At 56.6% G+C, this 25233-nt stretch overlaps 1 protein-coding gene across 1 annotated transcript in view; it reads right to left on the bottom strand.

The window, feature by feature from the left end:
* LOC144486894 (uncharacterized) overlaps positions 1–25233 on the bottom strand; it is a 70036-nt gene that overhangs the window by 26643 nt on the left and 18160 nt on the right. The window contains exons 8-13 of the mRNA XM_078204925.1: positions 18547–18691; positions 15618–15694; positions 15360–15524; positions 10093–10188; positions 5686–5775; positions 2109–2204 (exon numbers count right to left, since the gene is read on the bottom strand). Coding sequence (XP_078061051.1) covers positions 2109–2204; positions 5686–5775; positions 10093–10188; positions 15360–15524; positions 15618–15694; positions 18547–18691 — 669 coding nt within the window. The remainder of the gene's footprint in view (positions 1–2108; positions 2205–5685; positions 5776–10092; positions 10189–15359; positions 15525–15617; positions 15695–18546; positions 18692–25233) is intronic.

Here is a 25233-nt window from a genome sequence, read left to right as displayed (position 1 = left end):
ATAAGATAATGCGGGGGCTGGATAGGGTGGAGGCGGAGAGATTCTTTCCACTTAGTAAGGAAGTTAAAACTAGAGGACACAGCCTCAAAATAAAGGGGGGTCGGTTTAGGACAGAGATGAGGAGGAACTTCTTCTCCCAGAGGGTGGTGAATCTCTGGAATTCTCTGCCCATTGAGGTGGTGGAGGCTACCTCGCTGAATATGTTTAAAGCGCGGATGGATGGATACCTGAGCGGTAAGGGAATTAAGGGTTATGGGGATCAGGCGGGTAAGTGGTACTGATCCACGTCAGATCAGCCATGATCTTATTGAATGGCGGGGCAGGCTCGAGGGGCTAGATGGCCTACTCCTGCTCCTATTTCTTATGTTCTTATAAGTGGAAAAGTGAATTGCGTGGAGGGCATAGAAGGTCTGCAGAGAGATTTGGACAGGCTGAGTGAGTGGGTGAGAATCTGGCAGATGGAGTAAAACATTGGCAAATGTGAGGTTATTCACTTTGGAAGAAATAATAGCAAATTGGATTAGTATCTAAATGGAAAGAAATTACAACATGCTGCTGTGCAGAGGGACCTGGGGGTCCTTGTGCATGAGTCGCAAAAACCCAGTCTGCAGGTGCAATAGGTGATCAAGAAGGCAAATGGAATGTTGGCCTATATCGCGAGGGGGATAGAATATAAAAGCAGAGATGTCTTGCTGCATCTGTACAGGGCATTGGTGAGGCCGCAGCTGGAATACTGTGTGCAGTATTGGTCCCCATATATGCGGAAGGATATATTGGCCTTGGAGGGAGTGCAGAGAAGGTTCACCAGGTTGATACCAGGGATGAGGGGTTTAGATTATGAGAAGAGACTGAGCAGATTGGGTTTGTATTCGTTGGAGTTTAGAAGGCTGAGGGGTGATCTTATCGAGGCATATAACATAATGAAGGGGCTGGATAGGGTAGAAGTGGAGAGATTCTTTCCACTCAGAAAGGAATCCAGAACTAGAGGGCACAGCCTCAAAATAAAGGGGGTCAGTTTAGGACAGAGTTGAGGAGGAACTTCTTCTCTCAGAGGGTGGTGAATCTCTGGAATTCTCTGCCCACTGAAGTGGTGGAGGCTACCTCGCTGAATATGTTGAAGTCACAGATAGATGAATTCCTGATCGGTAAGGGAATTAGGGGTCATGGGAATCAGGCGGGATAAGTGGAACTGATCCACTTCAGATCAGCCATGATCTTATTGAATGGCAGGGCAGGCTCGAGGGGCTCGATGGCCTACTCCTGCTCCTATTTCTTATGTTCTAGAGGGAGCGCAGCGAAGCTTTCCCAGGCTGATTCCTGGGATGGCAGGTCTGTCATATGAGGAGAGACTAAGTCGGTTAGGATTATATTCACGGGAGTTCAGAAGAGTGAGAGGGGATCTCATAGAAACTTATAAAATTCTAACAGGATTAGACAGGGTAGATTCAGAAAGAATGTTCCCGATGGTGGGGGGAGTCCAGAACTGGGGAGTCATAGTTTGAGGATAAGGGGGAAACCTTTGAGGACTGAGATGAGGAGAAATGTCTTCACCCAGAGGGTGGTGAATGTGTGGAATTCACTCCCACAGAAAGCAGTTGAGGCCAAAACGTTGTGTGATTTTGAGTGGATATTAGATATCGCTCTTGGGGCTAAAGGGATGGAGGGATATGGGGCGGGGGGGGGAGAAAGGGGGGTGAGGGATCAGGATATTGAATCTGATGATCAGCCATGATCATAATGAATGGCGGAGCAGGCTGGAAGGGCCGAATGGCCCCCTCCTGCTTCTAGTTTCTGTGTTTCACTGTTTCTCTGAGCTTCTGACCCTGTGTGCCAGCATCCTGGCTCTCAGAGACGATGACCCTCCCTCCCTCCCCTTCCCCCCGCCCCCCCCAAGTCCCGCTCTGTCCCACAGCTTTCTGCAGCCTCTCTCCATTTAAACAATGATTCCCCGTCTCATTCTCCCTTCCAAACGGAACAATCTCACAATTTCCCAGGTGCAATTCCATTTCCCAATCCCCTCGGTCGCTACTCCCGCTCACGCCAGTCGGGTATTCCGGCTGGATATCTGGGGAATGCCGAATCCGGTTAAACTAGCGGCAGATTGATACCTGAGTTTGGAGATTCTGTCGGGATTCGGGAACCCGAGTCAGTGGATTCCGGCTGGGATTTATCATCGGCTCCCAGATTTGGAGCTGTCCCTGGATCTGTGACAAGGGAGGAGATATGGGAGATCACAGAGCAGGAATCATCTCAATCCTTCATCTGTTTGTATCGGAAATTCAGACCAATTTACACTTCCCAATTAATTCCACGGGGAATCAGTCAGTGCCCAGAAACTGTGTCACAACGAGACATTAAATCACACTGCACTCTGCACGCAGCACACTAACTCCTGTGACTGCATCCCACTGCCTTCACTCCCTCAATCCCACTCCCCTCACTCCCTCAATCCCACTCCCCTCACTCCCTCAATCCCACTGCCCTCACTCCCTCAATCCCACTCCCCTCACTCCCTCAATCCCACTCCCCTCACTCCCTCAATCCCACTCCCCTCACTCCCTCAATCCCACTCCCCTCACTCCCTCAATCCCACTCCCCTCGCTCCCTCAATCCCACTGCCCTCGCTCCCTCAATCCCACTCCCCTCGCTCCCTCAATCCCACTCCCCTCACTCCCTCAATCCCACTGCCCTCACTTCCTCAATCCCACTCCCCTCGCTCCCTCAATCCCACTGCCCTCACTCCCTCAATCCCACTCCCCTCGCTCCCTCAATCCCACTGCCCTCACTCCCTCAATCCCACTCCCCTCACTCCCTCAATCCCACTCCCCTCACTCCCTCAATCCCACTCCCCTCGCTCCCTCAATCCCACTCCCCTCACTCCCTCAATCCCACTCCCCTCACTCCCTCAATCCCACTGCCCTCACTCCCTCAATCCCACTGCCCTCACTCCCTCAATCCCACTGCCCTCACTCCCTCAATCCCACTCCCCTCGCTCCCTCAATCCCACTCCCCTCACTCCCTCAATCCCACTCCCCTCACTCCCTCAATCCCACTCCCCTCACTCCCTCAATCCCACTGCCCTCACTCCCTCAATCCCACTCCCCTCGCTCCCTCAATCCCACTGCCCTCACTCCCTCAATCCCACTGCCCTCACTCCCTCAATCCCACTCCCCTCACTCCCTCAATCCCACTGCCCTCACTCCCTCAATCCCACTGCCCTCACTCCCTCAATCCCACTGCCCTCGCTCCCTCAATCCCACTCCCCTCACTCCCTCAATCCCACTGCCCTCGCTCCCTCAATCCCACTGCCCTCACTCCCTCAATCAAACTGCCCTCACTCCCTCAATCCCACTCCCCTCGCTCCCTCAATCCCACTCCCCTCGCTCCCTCAATCCCACTGCCCTCGCTCCCTCAATCCCACTGCCCTCGCTCCCTCAATCCCACTCCCCTCGCTCCCTCAATCACACTCCCCTCGCTCCCTCAATCCCACTGCCCTCGCTCCCTCAATCCCACTCCCCTCGCTCCCTCAATACCACTGCCCTCGCTCTCTCATTCCCACTGCCCTCGCTCCCTCAATCCCACTCCCCTCGCTCCCTCAATACCACTGCCCTCGCTCTCTCAATCCCACTCCCCTCGCTCCCTCAATCCCACTCCCCTCGCTCCCTCAATCCCACTCCCCTCGCTCCCTCAATCCCACTCCCCTCGCTCCCACAATCCCACTCCCCTCGCTCACTCAATCCCACTCCCCTCGCTCCCTCAATCCCACTCCCCTCGCTCACTCAATCCCACTCCCCTCACTCACGACACCACACTCCCCTCACTCACTCCATCCCACTCCCCTCACTCACTCCATCACACGGCCCTCACTCACTACATCCTACTCCCCTCAATCACTCAATCCCACTCCCCTCACTCACTCCATCCCACTCAGTACATCACACTCCGCTCACTCACTCGATCCCACTCCCCTCACTCACTACATCCCACTCCCCTCACTTCCCCCATCCCACTCCGCTCACTCACTCCATCCCACTCCCCTCACTCACTACATCCCACTCCCCTCACTCACTCCATCCCATTCCCCTCACTCACTACATCCCACTCCCCTCACTCACTCCATCCCACTCCCCTCACTCACTCCATCCCACTCCCCCCACTCACTCCATCCCACTCCCCTCACTCACTCCATCCCACTCCCCTGACTCGTTCCATCCCACTCCCCTCAGTCACTACATCCCACTCCCCTCACTCACTCCATCCCACTCCCCTCACTCACTCCATCCCACTCCCCTCACTCACTCCATCCCACTCCCCTCAGTCACTACATCCCACTCCCCTCACTCACTCCATCCCACTCCCCTCACTCACTCCATCCCACTCCCCTCACTCACTCCATCCCACTCCCCTCACTCACTGCATCCCACTCCCCTCACTCACTCCATCCCACTCCCCTCACTCACTACATCCCACTCCCCTCACTCACTCCATCCCACTCCCCTCACTCACTCCATCCCACTCCCCTCACTCACTCCATCCCACTCCCCTCACTCACTGCATCCCACTCCTCTCACTAACTCCATCCCACTCCCCTCACTCACTCCATCCCACACCCCTCACTCGTTCCATCCCACTCCCCTCTCTCACTGCATCCCACTCCCCTCAATCGCTACATCCCACTCTCCTCACTCACTCCATTCCACTCCCCTCAATCACTACATCCCACTCCCCTCACTCACTCAATTCCACTCCCCTCAATCACTACATCCCACTCCCCTCACTCACTCCATCCCACTCCCCTCACTCACTCCATCCCACTCCCCTCAATCACTCCATCCCACGCCCTCACTCACTACATCCCACTCCCCTCACACTACATCCCACTCCCCTCACTCACTCCATCCCACTCCCCTCAATCCCACTGCCCTCAATCTCTCCATTCCACTCCCCTCAATCCCACTGCCCTCAATCACTCCATCCCACTCCCCTCAATCACTACATCCCACTCCCCTCACTCACTCCATCCCACTCCCCTCACTCACTCCATCCCACTCCCCTCAATCACTCCATCCCACGCCCTCACTCACTACATCCCACTCCCCTCACACTACATCCCACTCCCCTCACTCACTCCATCCCACTCCCCTCAATCCCACTGCCCTCAATCTCTCCATCCCACTCCCCTCAATCCCACTGCCCTCAATCACTCCATCCCACTCCCCTCAATCACTACACCCCATTCCCCTCACTCACGCCATCCCACTCCCCTCACTCACTGCATCCCACTCCCCTCACTCACTGCATCCCACTCCCCTCACTCACTACATCCCACTCCCCTCACTCACTACAACCCTCTCCCTTCACTCACTACATCCCACTCCCCTCACTCACTCCACTCCACTCCCCTCACTCACTCAATCCCACTCCCCTCACTCACTCCATCCCACTCCCCTTACTCACTCCATCCCACTCCCCTCACTCACTCCATCCCACTCCCCTCACTCACTCCATCCCACTCCCCTCACTCACTCAATCCCTCTCTCCTCACTCACTCAATCCCTCTCTCCTCACTCACTCCCTCCGTCTCTATCTGGAATGTGCTCCGATGCTGTCCCAGGAAATGATTTTCCGACTGTCTGGGGGGTTGGGATGAGGATTCCAGTGGGAATGTTCCCGGAATTCAGTTACCTGAGGTTGGAGATCCGGCTGGGACAGAGGATGACTGCTGGCTGGATTCGCCAGTCGACTGGTCCCCGTGTGTGGGAGGTGTGGGTGTCCCTGAATCCACAAAGGGTTAAAGAACCTGGTGTCAGTGAATATTGGGGACTAACGGGACAGAGCCTCACACTGCTGTTACTCTCTGAACAATATCACACCGTAATCTTTCCAAAAGGTTCATGTTCCAAACCCACCAGATTGTCGCAATCAACCCCCTAAAACCAGACGCAATAGGAACAGGAGTCACCCATTCAGCCCTTCCATCCTGCTACCCCATTTAATCAGGACATGGCTGATCCAACACTATTTTATATTTGAGTTATTATTATCACATGTATTGGGAGACTGTGAAAAGTATTGTTTCTTGCACACTATCCAGACAAAGCATACTGTTCATAGAGAAGGAAAGGAGGGGGTGCAGAATGTAGTGTTACAGTCGGAGCTACGGTGTAGAGAAAGATCAACTTAATATTTGATTTGATTTATTATTGTCACATATATTGGGATACAGTGAAAAGTATTGTTTCTAGCTTGCTGTATAGACAAAGCATACTGTTCATAAAGAAGGAAAGGAGAGAGTGTGGAATGAAGTGTTAGGGTCAGAGATAAGGTGTAGAGAAAGATCAGCTTAATGTGAGGTAGGTCCATTCAAAAGTCTGACAGCAGCAGGGAAGAAGCTGTTCTTGAGTCGGTCGGTACGTAACCTCAGACTTTTGTATCATTTTCCCGAAGGAAGAAGGTGGAAGAGAGAATGTCCGGGGTGCGGGGGGTCCTTTGCCCCGAGGCAGCAAATGGTATGTTGGCCTTCATAGCGAGAGGATTTGAGTATCGGGATAGGGATGTTTTGCTGCAATTGTACAGGGTGTTGGTGAGGCCACACCTGGAGTATTGTGTACAGTTTTGGTCTCCTAATCTGAGGAAGGATGTTCTTGTACAAAGATGTCGAGTGTTGGTAGGAGAGATACTCAATACAATTATTGTTACCGGGGAGGCAGTGCTTGGTAGACTAACGGGACTGAAGGTGGACAAGTCCCCAGGCCCGGATGGAATGCATCCCAGGGTACTGAAAGAAATGTCAGAGGTAATAGCGGATGTGTTAGTGGTTATTCATCAAAATTCACTGGATTCTGGGGTAGTGCCGGCGGATTGGAAAAGGGCTAATGTTACGCCGCTGTTTAAAAAGGAAATAGACAAAAGGCGGGTAACTACAGGCCGGTTAGCTTAACGTCTGTAGTTGGGAAAATGCTGGACTCCATCATTAAAGAAGAAATAGCAGGCCATCTGGATAAGAATGGTTCGATCAAGCAGATGCAGCATGGATTCATGAAGGGAAAGTCGTGCTGGACGAACTTGTTGGATTTTTATGAAGATGTGACCAGTGCGGTTGACGGAGGGGAACCGGGGGATGCGGTGTTTTTGGATTTTCAAAAGGCGTTTGATAAGGTGCCTCACAAAAGGTTGCTGAAGAAGATTGGGTCACACGGAGTTGGGGGTAGGGTGTTAGCGTGGATTGGGGATTGGCTATCCGACAGGAAGCAGAGAGTCGGAATAAATGGGTGCTTTTCTGGTTGGCAGATGGTGACTAGTGGCGTGCCGCAGGGATCGGTACTGGGGCCTCAACTATTTACCATTTATATAGACGATCTGGAGGAGGGGACTGAGTGTAGGGTAACAAAGTTTGCTGATGACACGAAGATAACTTCCTTAAAGTGGATTGGGGACTGGCTGTCCGACAGGAAGCAAAGAGTCGGCATAAATTTTTCCGGTTGGAGGAAGGTAACTAGTGGCGTGCCGCAGGGATCGGTACTCGGGCCGCAACTATTTACCATTTATATAGATGATCTGGAGGAGGGGACGGAGTGTAGGGTAACGAAGTTTGCAGACGACACAAAGGTAAGTGGAAAAGTGAATCGTGTGGAGGACGGAGAAGATCTGCAGAGAGATTTGGACAGGCTGAGTGAGTGGGCGAGGATATGGCAAATGGAGTATAACGTTGATAAATGCGAGGTTATACACTTTGGAGGAAATAATAACAAATGGGATTACTATCTCAATGGAAACAAATTAAAACATGCTACCGTGCAAAGGGACCTGGGGGTCCTTGTGCATGAGACGCAAAAGCCCAGTCTGCAGGTACAACAGGTGATCAAGAAGGCAAATGGGATGTTGGCCTATATTGCGAGGGGGATAGAATATAAAAGCAGGGATGTCTTGATGCACCTGTACAGGGCATTGGTGAGGCCGCAGCTGGAATACTGTGTGCAGTATTGGTCCCCTTATATGAGGAAGGATATATTGGCATTGGAGGGAGTGCAGAGAAGGTTCACCAGGTTGATACCGGAGATGAGGGGTTTGGATTATGAGGAGAGGCTGAGGAGATTGGGCTTGTCCTCGTTGGAGTTTAGAAGGATGAGGGGGGATCTTATGGAGACTTATAAGATAATGCGGGGGCTAGATAGGGTGGAGGCGGAGAGATTCTTTCCACTTAGTAAGGAAGTTAAAACTAGAGGACACAGCCTCAAAATAAAGGGGGGTCGGTTTAGGACAGAGATGAGGAGGAACTTCTTCTCCCAGAGGGTGGTGAATCTCTGGAATTCTCTGCCCACTGAGGTGGTGGAGGCTACCTCGCTGAATATGTTTAAAGCGCGGATGGATGGATTCCTGATCGGTAAGGGAATTAAGGGTTATGGGGATCAGGCGGGTAAGTGGTACTGATCCACGTCAGATCAGCCATGATCTTATTGAATGGCGGGGCAGGCTCGAGGGGCTAGATGGCCTACTCCTGCTCCTATTTCTTATGTTCTTATAAGTGGAAAAGTGAATTGCGTGGAGGGCGTAGAAGGTCTGCAGAGAGATTTGGACAGGCTGAGTGAGTGGGCGAGGATATGGCAAATGGAGTATAACGTTGGCAAATGTGAGGTTATTCACTTTGGAAGAAATAATAGCAAATTGGATTAGTATCTAAATGGAAAGAAATTACAACATGCTGCTGTGCAGAGGGACCTGGGGGTCCTTGTGCATGAGTCGCAAAAACCCAGTCTGCAGGTGCAACAGGTGATCAAGAAGGCGAATGGGATGTTGGCCTATATCGCGAGGGGGATAGAATATAAAAGCAGAGGTGTCTTGCTGCACCTGTACAGGGCATTGGTGAGGCCGCAGCTGGAATACTGTGTGCAGTATTGGTCCCCTTATTTGCGGAAGGATATATTGGCCTTGGAGGGAGTGCAGAGAAGGTTCACCAGGTTGATACCAGAGATGAGGGGTGTAGATTATGAGAAGAGACTGAGCAGATTGGGTTTGTATTCGTTGGAGTTTAGAAGGCTGAGGGGTGATCTTATCGAGGCCTATAACATAATGAAGGGGCTGGATAGGGTAGAGGTGGAGAGATTCTTTCCACTCAGAAAGGAATCCAGAACTAGAGGGCACAGCCTCAAAATAAAGGGGGGTCGGTTTAGGACAGAGTTGAGGAGGATCTTCTTCTCTCAGAGGGTGGTGAATCTCTGGAATTCTCTGCCCACTGAAGTGGTGGAGGCTACCTCGTTGAATATGTTGAAGTCACGGATAGATGGATTCCTGATCAGTAAGGGAATTAGGGGTTATGGGGATCAGGCGGGATAAGTGGAACTGATCCACTTCAGATCAGCCATGATCTTATTGAATGGCGGGGCAGGCTCAAGGGGCTAGATGGCCTACTCCTGCTCCTATTTCTTATGTTCTAGAGGGAGCGCAGCGAAGGTTTCCCAGGCTGATTCCTGGGATGGCAGGTCTGTCATATGAGGAGAGACTAAGTCGGTTAGGATTATATTCACTGGAGTTTGGAAGAGTGAGAGGGGATCTCATAGAAACTTATAAAATTCTAACAGGGTTAGACAGGGTAGATTCAGAAAGAATGTTCCCGATGGTGGGGGGAGTCCAGAACTGGGGGGTCAGAGTTTGAGGATAAGGGACCTTTGAGAACTGAGATGAGGAGAAATTTCTTCACCCAGAGGGTGGTGAATGTGTGGAATTCACTCCCACAGAAAGTAGTTGAGGACAAAACGTTGTGTGAATTTGAGAAGATATTAGATATCGCTCTTGGGGCTAAAGGGATCGAGGGATATGGGACGGGGGGGGGGGGGGTCAGCCGTGATCATAATGAATGGCGGAGCAGGCTGGAAGGGCCGAATGGCCTCCTCCTGCTTCTAGTTTCTGTGTTACACTGTTTCTCTGAGCTTCTGACCCTGTGTGCCAGCATCCTGGTTCTCACAGACGATGACCCTCCCTCCCTCCCCTTCCCCCCGCCTCCCCTCGGTCGCTACTCCCGCTCACGCCAGTCGGGAATTCCGGCTGGATATCTGGGGAATGTCGAATCCGGATAAACTAGCGGCAGATTCATACCTGAGTTTGGAGATTCTGTCGGGATTGGGGAACCTGAGTCAGTGGATTCCGGCTGGGATTTATCATCGGCTCCCAGAGTTGGAGCTGTCCCTGGATCTGTGACAAGGGAGGAGATATGGGAGATCACAGAGCAGAAATCATCTCAATCCTTCATCTGTTTGTATCGGAAATTCAGACCAATTTACACTTCCCAATTTATTCCACCCGGAATCAGTCAGTGCCCAGAAACTGTGTCACAACGAGACATTAAATCACACTGCACTCTGCACGCAGCACACTAACTCCTGTCACGGCATCCCACTGCCTTCACTCCCTCAATCCCACTGCCCTCGCTCCCTCAATCCCACTGCCCTCGCTCCCTCAATCCCACTGCCCTCGCTCCCTCAATCCCACTGCCCTCACTTCCTCAATCCCACTGCCCTCGCTCCCTCAATCCCACTGCCCTCACTCCCTCAATCCCACTCCCCTCGCTCCCTCAATCACACTCCCCTCGCTCTCTCAATACCACTCCCCTCACTCGCTCCATCCCACTCCCCTCACTCGCTCCATCCCACTCCCCTCACTCACGACATCCCACTCCCCTCACACGCTCCATCCCACACCCCTCACTCACTACATCCCACTCCCCCCACTCACTCCATCCCACTCCCCTCACTCACTCCATCCCACTCCCCTCACTCACTCCATCCCACTCCCCTCACTCACTCCATCCCACTCCCCTCACTCACTCCATCCCACTCCCCTCACTCACTCCATCCCACTCCCCTCACTTCCTCAATCCCACTCCCCTCGCTCCCTCAATCCCACTGCCCTCACTCCCTCAATCCCACTCCCCTCGCTCCCTCAATCCCACTGCCCTCACTCCCTCAATCCCACTCCCCTCACTCCCTCAATCCCACTCCCCTCACTCCCTCAATCCCACTCCCCTCGCTCCCTCAATCCCACTCCCCTCACTCCCTCAATCCCACTCCCCTCACTCCCTCAATCCCACTGCCCTCACTCCCTCAATCCCACTGCCCTCACTCCCTCAATCCCACTGCCCTCACTCCCTCAATCCCACTCCCCTCGCTCCCTCAATCCCACTCCCCTCACTCCCTCAATCCCACTCCCCTCACTCCCTCAATCCCACTCCCCTCACTCCCTCAATCCCACTGCCCTCACTCCCTCAATCCCACTCCCCTCGCTCCCTCAATCCCACTGCCCTCACTCCCTCAATCCCACTGCCCTCACTCCCTCAATCCCACTCCCCTCACTCCCTCAATCCCACTGCCCTCACTCCCTCAATCCCACTGCCCTCACTTCCTCAATCCCACTCCCCTCGCTCCCTCAATCCCACTCCCCTCGCTCCCTCAACCCCACTGCCCTCACTCCCTCAATCCCACTCCCCTCGCTCCCTCAATCCCACTGCCCTCGCTCCCTCAATCCCACTGCCCTCGCTCCCTCAATCCCACTGCCCTCGCTCCCTCAATCCCACTCCCCTCGCTCCCTCAATCCCACTCCCCTCGCTCCCTCAATCCCACTGCCCTCACTCCCTCAATCCCACTGCCCTCGCTCCCTCAATCCCACTCCCCTCACTCCCTCAATCCCACTGCCCTCGCTCCCTCAATCCCACTGCCCTCACTCCCTCAATCAAACTGCCCTCACTCCCTCAATCCCACTCCCCTCGCTCCCTCAATCCCACTCCCCTCGCTCCCTCAATCCCACTGCCCTCGCTCCCTCAATCCCACTGCCCTCGCTCCCTCAATCCCACTCCCCTCGCTCCCTCAATCACACTCCCCTCGCTCCCTCAATCCCACTGCCCTCGCTCCCTCAATCCCACTCCCCTCGCTCCCTCAATACCACTGCCCTCGCTCTCTCATTCCCACTGCCCTCGCTCCCTCAATCCCACTCCCCTCGCTCCCTCAATACCACTGCCCTCGCTCTCTCAATCCCACTCCCCTCGCTCCCTCAATCCCACTCCCCTCGCTCCCTCAATCCCACTCCCCTCGCTCCCTCAATCCCACTCCCCTCGCTCCCACAATCCCACTCCCCTCGCTCACTCAATCCCACTCCCCTCGCTCCCTCAATCCCACTCCCCTCGCTCACTCAATCCCACTCCCCTCACTCACGACACCACACTCCCCTCACTCACTCCATCCCACTCCCCTCACTCACTCCATCACACGGCCCTCACTCACTACATCCTACTCCCCTCAATCACTCAATCCCACTCCCCTCACTCACTCCATCCCACTCAGTACATCACACTCCGCTCACTCACTCGATCCCACTCCCCTCACTCACTACATCCCACTCCCCTCACTTCCCCCATCCCACTCCGCTCACTCACTCCATCCCACTCCCCTCACTCACTACATCCCACTCCCCTCACTCACTCCATCCCATTCCCCTCACTCACTACATCCCACTCCCCTCACTCACTCCATCCCACTCCCCTCACTCACTCCATCCCACTCCCCCCACTCACTCCATCCCACTCCCCTCACTCACTCCATCCCACTCCCCTGACTCGTTCCATCCCACTCCCCTCAGTCACTACATCCCACTCCCCTCACTCACTCCATCCCACTCCCCTCACTCACTCCATCCCACTCCCCTCACTCACTCCATCCCACTCCCCTCAGTCACTACATCCCACTCCCCTCACTCACTCCATCCCACTCCCCTCACTCACTCCATCCCACTCCCCTCACTCACTCCATCCCACTCCCCTCACTCACTGCATCCCACTCCCCTCACTCACTCCATCCCACTCCCCTCACTCACTACATCCCACTCCCCTCACTCACTCCATCCCACTCCCCTCACTCACTCCATCCCACTCCCCTCACTCACTCCATCCCACTCCCCTCACTCGCTCCATCCCACTCCCCTCACTCACGACATCCCACTCCCCTCACACGCTCCATCCCACACCCCTCACTCACTACATCCCACTCCCCCCACTCACTCCATCCCACTCCCCTCACTCACTACATCCCACTCCCCTCACTCACTCCATCCCACTCCCCTCACTCACTCCATCCCACTCCCCTCACTCACTCCATCCCACTCCCCTCACTCACTCCATCCCACTCCCCTCACTCACTCCATCCCACTCCCCTCACTCACTCCATCCCACTCCCCTCACTCACTCCATCCCACTCCCCTCACTCACTCCATCCCACTCCCCTCACTCACTCCATCCCACTCCACTCACTCACTCCATCCCACTCCCCTCACTCACTCCATCCCACTCCCCTCACTCACTCCATCCCACTCCCCTCACTCACTCCATCCCACTCCCCTCACTCACTCCATCCCACTCCCCTCACTCACTCCATCCCACTCCCCTCACTCACTCCATCCCACTCCCCTCACTCACTCCATCCCACTCCCCTCACTCACTCCATCCCACTCCCTCACTCACTCCATCCCACTCCCCTCACTCCATCCCACTCCCCTCACTCACTCCATCCCACTCCCCTCACTCACTCCATCCCACTCCCCGCACTCACTACATCCCACTCCCCTCACTCACTCCATCCACCTCTCCTCACGCACTCCATCCCACTCGCCTCGCTCCCTCAATCCCACTCCCCTCACTCCTTCAATCCCACTCCCCTCGCTCCCTCAATCCCACTCCCCTCACTCCCTCAAACCCACTCCCCTCCCTCCCTCAATCCCACTGCCCTCGCTCCCTCAATCCCACTCCCCTCGCTCCCTCAAACCCACTCCCCTCGCTCCCTCAATCCCACTCCCCTCACTCTCTCAATGCCACTCCCCTCGGCCCCACAATCCCACTCCCCTCGCTCCCTCAATCCCACTCCCCTCACTCCCTCAATCTCACTCCCCTCAATCTCACTCCCCTCGCTCCCTCAATGCCACTCCCCTCGCTCCCTCAATGCCACTCCCCTCGCTCCCTCAATCCCACTCCCCTCGCTCCCTCAATCCCACTCCCCTCGCTCCCTCAACCCCACTCCCCTCGCTCCCTCAATCCCACTCCCCTCGCTCCCTCAATCCCACTCCCCTCGCTCCCTCAATCCCACTGCCCTCACTCCCTCAATCCCACTCCCCTCACTCCCTCAATCCCACTCCCCTCACTCCCTCAATCCCACTCCCCTCACTCCCACTCCCTCAATCCCACTCCCCTCGCTCCCTCAATCTCACTCCCCTCGCTCCCTCAATCTCACTCCCCTCGCTCCCTCAATCTCACTCCCCTCGCTCACTCAATCTCACTCCCCTCGCTCCCTCAATCCCACTGCCCTCGCTCCCTCAATCCCACTGCCCTCGCTCCCTCAATCCCACTGCCCTCGCTCCCTCAATCCCACATCCCTCGCTCCCTCAATCCCACATCCCTCGCTCCCTCAAACCCACTCCCCTCACTCCCTCAATCTCACTGCCCTCACTCCCTCAATCCCACTCCCCTCACTCCCTCAATCTCACTGCCCTCGCTCCCTCAATCTCTCTCCTCGCTCCCTCAATCCCACTCCCCTCCCTCCCTCATTCTCACTCCCCTCCCTCCCTCATTCCCACTCCCCTCCCTCCCTCAATCCCACTCCCCTCGCTCCCTCAATCTCACTCCCCTCGCTCCCTCAATCCCACTCCCTCGCTCCCACAATCCCACTCCCCTCGCTCCCTCAATCCCACTCCCCTCACTCCCTCAATCTCACTCCCCTCAATGCCACTCCCCTCAATGCCACTCCCCTCGCTCCCTCAATGCCACTCCCCTCGCTCCCTCAATCCCACTCCCCTCGCTCCCTCAATCCCACTCCCCTCACTCCCTCAAACCCACTCCCCTCACTCCCTCAATCCCACTCCCCTCACTCACTCCATTCCACTCCCCTCACTCACTACATTCCACTCCCCTCACTCACTACATTCCACTCCCCTCACTCACTCCGCCCCTCTCCCCTCAGTCGCTCCGTCCCTCTCCCCTCAGTCGCTCCGTCCCTCTCCCCTCACTCACTCCGCCCCTCTCCCCTCAGTCGCTCCGCCCCTCTCCCCTCAGTCGCTCCGTCCCTCTCCCCTCAGTCGCTCCGTCCCTCTCCCCTCATTCACTCCGTCCCTCTCCCCTCAGTCGCTCCGTCCCTTTCCCCTCAGTCGCTCCGTCCCTCTCCCCTCAGTCGCTCCGTCCCTCTCCCCTCAGTCGCTCCGTCCCTCTCCCCTCAGTCGCTCCGTCCCTCTCCCCTCAGTCACTCCGTCCCTCTCCCCTCAGTCACTGGGTGTGTCAGTGTCCCGGTATATCCAGTGTTGCCCTCCTGGGTCATTTTGAAACAGCAATGTACCTGTGCAATAAGCAGCGTCACAGCCTGGTGTCGGTTTCAGCTCATAGACAAAGTAACTGCTGCAGTTTTTAATCTTTATCTCTCGCTCCAATTTACATTGACTGCTCTGATTGGTCAAACAAACTGTCCGGTTTACTTCCCCCTGTTCCAGGGTGGGATGTGATCCTGAAATGAGGTGTATAAATATTGGAGAGTGTAAGCGATGTGAACAGTGCTGGACAGAGAGTGTAAATCTGATATTGTAAAGTCTGACTCTACCCTGTAACCAGCCTGGATGATATGTGGAGCAGTGTCTCGGTGCGACCGGAGTCTCCGGAATCTTCCATCCGCCAGAACTGGAATAAAAATCAGAGTTACTTTCACATTCTCACACCCTCCCCATGCGCACGAGAACCATATTCTCCCCCACTCCCGTGGGAGTTTTACCCACATTCTCCCCCACTGCACGTGAGAACGATTTTCCCTTTCTCCCCTACTCCCCTTGGAGCGAGTCCCACATTCTCCTCCATTCCCCTTCGAGCGAGTCCCACATTCTCCCCACTCCCCTTGGAGCGAGTCCCACATTCTCCTCCACTCCCCTTGGAGCGAGTCCCACATTCTCCCCGCTGGAGCGAGTCCCACATTCTCCCCACTCCCCTTGGAGCGATTCCCACATTCTCCCCACTCCCCTTGTAGCGAGTCCCACATTCTCCCCACTCCCCTTGGAGTGAGTCCCACATTCTCCTCCACTCCCCTTGGAGCGAGTCCCACATTCTCCCCACTCCCCTTGGAGCGAGTCCCACATTCTCCCCACACCCCGCTGGAGTGATTCCCACATTCTCCCCACTCCCCGCTGGAGTGATTCCCACATTCTCCACGCTCTCCGTTGGAGCGATTCCCACAGTCTCCCCACTGGAGTGATTCCCACATTCTCCACACTCTCCGTTGGAGCGATTCTCACATTCTCCCCACTCCCCGCTGAAGCGAGTCCCACATTCTCCCCACTCCCCTTGGAGCAAGTCCCACATTCTCCCCACTCCCCTTGGAGCGAGTCCCACATTCTCCCCACTCCCCTTGGAGCGAGTCCCACATTCTCCCCACTCCCCTTGGAGCGAGTCCCACATTCTCCCCACTCCCCTTGGAGCGAGTCCCACATACTCCCCACTCCCCTTGGAGCGAGTCCCACATTCTCCCCACTCCCCTTGGAGCGATTCCCACATTCTCCCCACTCCCCTTGGAGCGAGTCCCACATTCTCCCCACTCCCCTTGGAGTGAGTCCCACATTCTCCTCCATTCCCCTTGGAGCGAGTCCCACATTCTCCCCACTCCCCTTGGAGCGAGTCCCACATTCTCCCCACACCCCTTGGAGCGAGTCCCACATTCTCCCCACTCCCCTTGGAGCGAGTCCCACATTCTCCCCACTCCCCTTGGAGCGAGTCCCACATTCTCCCCACTCCCCTTGGAGCGAGTCCCACATTCTCCCCACTCCCCGTTGGAGTGATTCCCACATTCTCCCCACTCCCCGCTGGAGTGATTCCCACATTCTCCACACTCTCCGTTGGAGCGATTCCCACATTCTCCCCACTCCCCGCTGGAGTGATTCCCACATTCTCCCCACTCCCCGCTGGAGCGAGTCCCACATTCTCCCCACTCCCCTTGGAGCGAGTCCCACATTCTCCCCACTCCCCTTGGAGCGAGTCCCACATTCTCCCCACTCCCCTTGGAGCGAGTCCCACATTCTCCCCACTCCCCGTTGGAGTGATTCCCACATTCTCCCCACTCCCCGCTGGAGTGATTCCCACATTCTCCACACTCCCCGCTGGAGCGATTCCCACATTCTCCCCACTCCCCGCTGGAGTGATTCCCACATTCTCCACGCTCTCCGTTGGAGCGATTCCCACATTCTCCCCACTGGAGTGATTCCCACATTCTCCACACTCTCCGTTGGAGCGATTCCCACATTCTCCCCACTCCCCTTGGAGCGATTCCCACATTCTCCCCACTCCCCTTGGAGCGAGTCCCACATTCTCCCCACTCCCCTTGGAGCGATTCCCACATTCTCCCACACACCCCGTGGGAGTGAGTCCCACATTCTCCCCACTCCCCGCTGGAGTGATTCCCACATTCTCCCCACTCCCTGCTGGAGCGAGTCCCACATTCTCCTCCACTCCCCTTGTAGCGAGTTCCACATTCTCCCCACTCCCCTTGGAGCGAGTCCCACATTCTCCCCACTCCCCGTGGGAGCGAGTCCCACATTCCTCCCCACTCCCCTTGGAGCGAGTCCCACATTCTCCCCACTCCCCTTGGAGCGAGTCCCACATTCTCCCCACTCCCCTTGGAGCGAGTCCCACATTCTCCCCACTCCCCTTGGAGCGATTCCCACATTCTCCCCACTCCCCTTGGAGCGATTCCCACATTCTCCCCACTCCCCGTTGGAGCGATTCCCACATTCTCCCACACACCCCGTTCGAGTGATTCCCACATTCTCCCCATTCCCTGCTGGAGCGATTCCCACATTCTCCCCACTCCCCGTTGGAGCGAGTCCCACATTCTCCACACTCCCCGTTGGAGCGAGTCCCACATTCTCCACACTCCCCGTTGGAGCGATTCCCACATTCTCCCCACTCCCCGCCGGAGCGATTCCCACATTCTCCCCACTCCCCGCTGGTGTGATTCCCACATTCTCCCCACTCCCCGCTGGAGCGATTCCCACATTCTCCCCACTCCCCGCTGGAGTGATTCCCACATTCTCCCCACTCCCCGTTGGAGCGATTCCCACATTCACCCCACTCCCCGCTGGAGCGATTCCCACATTCTCCCCACTCCCTGTTGGAGCGATTCCCACATTCTCCCCACTCCCCGCTGGAGCGATTCCCACATTCTCCCCACTCCCCGCTGGAGCGATTCCCACATTCCACCCTCCCTCGCTGTTCGAACTCAGAAGAGAAGAAAGACACCAGGCAAGTGGCTTGTCCCAGTCTGGCATTTACAATCTCACTGCTAGTAGCTTCAGTGACACGGGCTGGCACAGTCTGACCCCGTCATAGTGGGACCCACTGTGGGGTCCAGCTGAACATCCACTGGCCGTATGGCGGGATTGGATGATCGAGACAGTGGACAGGACAGAAACCCCACCCATCATCACCACTACCTGTCACTAACTCCCACCTTCCCAGGTGGTTGAGCTGGGTGTCCCCCTACACCTTACCTGTTGAACCTGTACCATCCGTAGACAAGATCCTCGTCACACTGCAGCCGTCCCACACACTCTGTCCCAGTACAATCGCTGCTTCTCCAGGGCTGGTTCAGCACCGTGTGATCTACACACGGCTCAGTGAGCGCTGAGTTTGGGTCTGAGTGACAGAGAGATGTTTAACGTTAACAGATAAAGTACAGTCAATGTCACACGGAGATATGTGTCCAGCCCATCCCCCCTCGTTAAGACAACAGCAACCTCAAGGCAGGAGAACGTGTCAGGGGATGGAGGAATCTGAGTGACGTGGAGAGATTGGAGAGATTCAGGGACAGTGCTCTACACGGGGAAGAGGTGAAGGCAGAGGGGAGACTTGATCCGAGGGCTCATGATAAGGAGGGTGGAATGTCTGGGGTAGGGCCAAGAGGGAGAAACGGTTACCATTGAGGTGGTAAGTTGAGAATGAGAGGGGGACAGACAGATTCACGGGGATGGGTCAGAGAATCGATGGGGACAGGAGGAGAAATGTTTTCACACGGCGAGTGGTTCGGGTGTGGAGTGAGCTGTCTGACAGTGTGGGGGAGGCAGCTTCAATCGAGGGATTCGCAAGGGAATTCCACAGGAATCTGGAAAGACGGAATGTGCCGAGGTTACATCCCACTCCCCTCAGTCACTACACCACACTCCCCTCAGTCACTACACCACACTCCCCTCACTCACTCCGCCCCTCTCCCCTCAGTCACTACACCCCACTCCCCTCACTCACTACATCCCACTCCCCTCACTCACTACACCCCACTCCCCTCACTCACTAGACCCCACTCCCCTGACTCACTACATCCCACTCCCCTCACTCACTCCATCCCACTCCCCTCACTCACTCCATCCCACTCCCCTCAGTCACTACACCCTACTCCCCTCACTCACTACATCCCACTCCCCTCACTCACTACACCACACTCCCCTCACTCACTCCATCCCACGCCCCTGACTCACTACATCCCACTCCCCTCACTCACTCCATCCCACTCCCCTCACTCACTACATCCCACTCCCCTCACTCACTCCATCCCACTCCCCTGACTCACTACACCACACTCCCCTCACTCACTCCATCCCACTCCCCTCACTCACTACACCCCACTACCCTCACTCACTCCATCCCACTCCCCTCACTCACTCCATCCCACTCCCCTCACTCACTACACCACACACCCCTCACTCACTACACCACACACCCCTCACTCACTACACCCCACTCCCCTCACTCACTACACCCCACTCCTCTCACTCGCTCCATCCCACTCCTCTCACTCGGTCCATCCCACTCCCCTCACTCGCTCCATCCCACTCCCCTCACTCCCTCAATCCCACTTCCGTCACTCACTCCACCCCACTCCCCTCACTCACTCCACCCCACTCCCCTCACTCACTCCATCCCACTCCCCTCACTCACTCCATCCCACTCCCCTCACTCACTACATCCCACTCCCCTCACACTACATCCCACTCCCCTCACTCACTACACCCCACTCCCCTCACTCACTACACCCCACTCCCCTCACTCACTGCATCCCACTCCCCTCACTCACTGCATCCCACTCCCCTCACTCACTCCATCCCACTCCCCTCACTCACTACATCCCACTCCCCTCACTCGCTCCATCCCACTCCCCTCACTCGCTCCATCCCACTCCCCTCACTCGCTCCATCCCACTCCCCTCACTCACTCCATCCCACTTCCCTCACTCACTACATCCCACTCCCCTCACTCGCTCCATCCCACTCCCCTCACTCGCTCCATCCCACTCCCCTCACTCACTACATCCCACTCCCCTCACTCACTACATCCCACTCCCCTCACTCACTCCATCCCACTCCCCTCATTCACTCCATCCCACTCCCCTCACTCACTCCATCCCACTCCCCTCACTCACTACATCCTACTCCCCTCACTCACTACATCCCACTCCTCTGACTCACTACATCCCACTCCCCTCACTCACTACATCCCACTCCCCTCACTCACTCCATCCCACTCCCCTCATTCACTCCATCCCACTCCCCTCATTCACTACATCCCACTCCCCTCACTCACTCCATCCCACTCCCCTCATTCACTCCATCCCACTCCCCTCACTCACTCCATCCCACTCCCCTCACTCACTACATCCCACTCCCCTCACTCACTACACCACACCCCTCACTCACTACACCGCACTCCCCTCACTCACTACACCCCACTCCCCACACTCACTGCATCCCACTCCCCTCACTCACTGCATCCCACTCCCCTCACTCACTCCATCCCACTCCCCCCACTCACTCCATCCCACTCCCCTCACTCGCTCCATCCCACTCCCCTCACTCGCTCCATCCCACTCCCCTCACTCACTCCATCCCACTCCCCTCACTCACTCCATCCCACTCCCCTCACTCGCTCCATCCCACTCCCCTCACTCGCTCCATCCCACTCCCCTCACTCACTACATCCCACTCCCCTCACTCACTACATCCCACTCCCCTCACTCACTCCATCCCACTCCCCTCATTCACTCCATCCCACTCCCCTCATTCACTCCATCCCACTCCCCTCACTCACTCCATCCCACTCCCCTCACTCACTACATCCCACTCCCCTCACTCACTACATCCCACTCCCCTCACTCACTACATCCCACTCCCCTCACTTGCTCCGTCCCACTCCCCTCACTCACTACATCCCACTCCCCTCACTCACTACATCCCACTCCCCTCACTCACTCAATCCCACTCCCCTCACTCACTCCATCCCACTCCCCTCACTCACTCCATCCCACTCCCCTCACTCACTACACCCCACTCCCCTCACTCACTCCATCCCACTCATCTCACTCACTCCATCCCACTCCCCTCACTCACTCCATCCCACTCCCCTCACTCACTACACCCCACTCCCCTCACTCACTCCATCCCACTCATCTCACTCACTCCATCCCACTCCCCTCACTCACTCCATCCCACTCCCCTCACTCACTCCATCCCACTCATCTCACTCACTCCATCCCACTCCCCTCACTCACTACATCCCACTCCCCTCACTCACTCAATCCCACTCCCCTCACTCACTCCATCCCACTCCCCTCACTCACTCCATCCCACTCCCCTCACTCACTACACCACACTCCCCTCACTCACTCCATCCCACTCCCCTCACTAACTACACCACACTCCCCTCGCTCACTACATCCCACTCCCCTCACTCACTCCATCCCACTCCCCTCACTCACTCCATCCCACTCCCCTCACTCACGACACCACTCCCCTCACTCACTCCATCCCACTCCCCTCACGCACTCCATCCTACTCCCCTCACGCACTCCATCCTACTCCCCTCACTCACTCCATCCCATTCCCCTCACTCACTACAACACACTGCCCTCACTCACTACACCACACTGCCCTCACTCACTACACCACACTCCCCTCACTCACTGCACCCCACTCACTCCATCCCACTCACCTCACTCACTGCACGCCATTCCCCTCACTCACTCCATCACACTCCCCTCGCTCGCTCCATCCCACTCCCCTCAATCGCTCCATCCCACTCCCCTCAATCGCTCCATCCCACTCCCCTCACTCGCTCCATCCCACTCCCCTCGCTCGCTCCATCCCACTCTCCTCGCTCACAACACCACACTCCCCTCACTCACTCCATCCCACTCCCCTCGCTCACTACACCACACTCCCCTCGCTCACTCCACCACACTCCCATCGCTCACTCCATCCCACTCCCCTCACTCGCTCCATCCCACTCCCCTCACTCGCTACATCCCACTCCCCTCACTCACGACATCCCACTCCCCTCACACGCTCCATCCCACACCCCTCACTCACTACATCCCACTCCCCCCACTCACATCATCCCACTCCCCTCACTCACTCCATCCCACTCGCCTCACTCACTCCATCCCACTCCCCTCACTCACTCCATCCCACTCCCCTCACTCACTCCATCCCACTCATCTCACTCACTCCATCCCACTCATCTCACTCACTCCATCCCACTCATCTCACTCACTCCATCCCACTCCCCACTCACTCCATCCCACTCCCCTCACTCACTCCATCCCACTCCCCTCACTCACTCCATCCCACTCATCTCAGTCACTCCATCCCACTCATCTCACTCACTCCATCCCACTCCTCACTCACTACATCCCACTCCCCTCACTCACTACACCCCACTCCCCTCACTCACTCCATCCCACTCACCTCACTCACTCCATCCCACTCCCCTTACTCACTACATCCCACTCCCCTCACTCACTCAATCCCACTCCCCTCACTCACTCCATCCCACTCCCCTCACTCACTCCATCCCACTCCCCTCACTCACTCCATCCCACTCCCCTCACTCACTCCATCCCACTCCCCTCACTCACTCCATCCCACTCCCCTCACTAACTACACCACACTCCCCTCGCTCACTACATCCCACTCCCCTCACTCACTCCATCCCACTCCCCTCACTCACGACACCACTCCCCTCACTCACTCCATCCCACTCCCCTCACGCACTCCATCCCACTCCCCTCACTCACTCCCACTCCCCTCACTCACTCCATCACACTCCCCTCACTCACTCCATCCCATTCCCCTCACTCACTACACCACACTGCCCTCACTCACTACACCACACTGCCCTCACTCACTACACTCCCCTCACTCACTGCACCCCACTGCCCTCACTCACTCCATCCCACTCACCTCACTCACTGCACGCCATTCCCCTCACTCACTACATCCCAGTCCCCTCACTCACTCCATCACACTCCCCTCGCTCGCTCCATCCCACTCCCCTCAATCGCTCCATCCCACTCCCCTCAATCGCTCCATCCCACTCCCCTCACTCGCTCCATCCCACTCCCCTCACTCGCTCCATCCCACTCCCCTCACTCGCTCCATCCCACTCCCCTCACTCACTACACCACTCTCCTCGCTCACTACACCACACTCCCCTCGCTCACTACACCACACTCCCCTCACTCACTCCATCCCACTCCCCTCACTCACTCCATCCCACTCCCCTCACTCACTACACCACACTCCCCTCGCTCACTACACCACACTCCCCTCGCTCACTCCACCACACTCCCATCGCTCGCTCCATCCCACTCCCCTCACTCGCTCCATCCCACTCCCCTCACTCACTCCATCCCACTCCCCTCACTCGCTCCATCCCACTCCCCTCACTCGCTCCATCCCACTCCCCTCACTCACTACATCCCACTCCCCTCACTCACTACATCCCACTCCCCTCACTCACTACATCCCACTCCCCTCACTCACTCCATCCCACTCCCCTCACTCACTCCACCCCACTCCCCTCACTCACTCCATCCCACTCCCCTCACTCACTACATCCCACTCCCCTCACTCACTCCATCCCACTCCCCTCACTCACTCCATCCCACTCCCCTCACTCGCTCCATCCCACTCCCCTCACTCGCTCCATCCCACTCCCCTCACTCACTACATCCCACTCCCCTCACTCACTACATCCCACTCCCCTCACTCACTCCATCCCACTCCCCTCATTCACTCCATCCCACTCCCCTCACTCACTCCATCCCACTCCCCTCACTCACTACATCCTACTCCCCTCACTCACTACATCCCACTCCCCTGACTCACTACATCCCACTCCCCTCACTCACTACATCCCACTCCCCTCACTCACTACATCCCACTCCCCTCACTCACTCCATCCCACTCCCCTCATTCACTCCATCCCACTCCCCTCATTCACTACATCCCACTCCCCTCACTCACTCCATCCCACTCCCCTCATTCACTCCATCCCACTCCCCTCACTCACTCCATCCCACTCCCCTCACTCACTACATCCCACTCCCCTCACTCACTACACCACACACCCCTCACTCACTACACCGCACTCCCCTCACTCACTACACCCCACTCCCCTCACTCACTGCATCCCACTCCCCTCACTCACTGCATCCCACTCCCCTCACTCACTCCATCCCACTCCCCCCACTCACTCCATCCCACTCCCCTCACTCGCTCCATCCCACTCCCCTCACTCGCTCCATCCCACTCCCCTCACTCGCTCCATCCCACTCCCCTCACTCACTCCATCCCACTCCCCTCACTCGCTCCATCCCACTCCCCTCACTCGCTCCATCCCACTCCCCTCACTCACTCCATCCCATTCCCCTCACTCACTACATCCCACTCCCCTCACTCACTCCATCCCACTCCCCTCACTCACTCCATCCCACTACCCTCATTCACTCCATCCCACTCCCCTCATTCACTCCATCCCACTCCCCTCACTCACTCCATCCCACTCCCCTCACTCACTACATCCCACTCCCCTCACTCACTACATCCCACTCACTACATCCCACTCCCCTCACTTGCTCCGTCCCACTCCCCTCACTCACTACATCCCACTCCCCTCACTCACTACATCCCACTCCCCTCACTCACTACACCCCACTCCCCTCAGTCACTCAATCCCACTCCCCTCACTCACTCCATCCCACTCCCCTCACTCACTCCATCCCACTCCCCTCACTCACTACACCCCACTCCCCTCACTCACTCCATCCCACTCATCTCACTCACTCCATCCCACTCCCCTCACTCACTCCATCCCACTCCCCTCACTCACTACACCCCACTCCCCTCACT

The sequence above is a fragment of the Mustelus asterias genome, unplaced genomic scaffold (assembly GCF_964213995.1).
Source record: "Mustelus asterias unplaced genomic scaffold, sMusAst1.hap1.1 HAP1_SCAFFOLD_506, whole genome shotgun sequence".
Classification (NCBI taxonomy): domain Eukaryota; kingdom Metazoa; phylum Chordata; class Chondrichthyes; order Carcharhiniformes; family Triakidae; genus Mustelus; species Mustelus asterias.
This window is presented reverse-complemented; position numbering and strand designations above follow the sequence as displayed.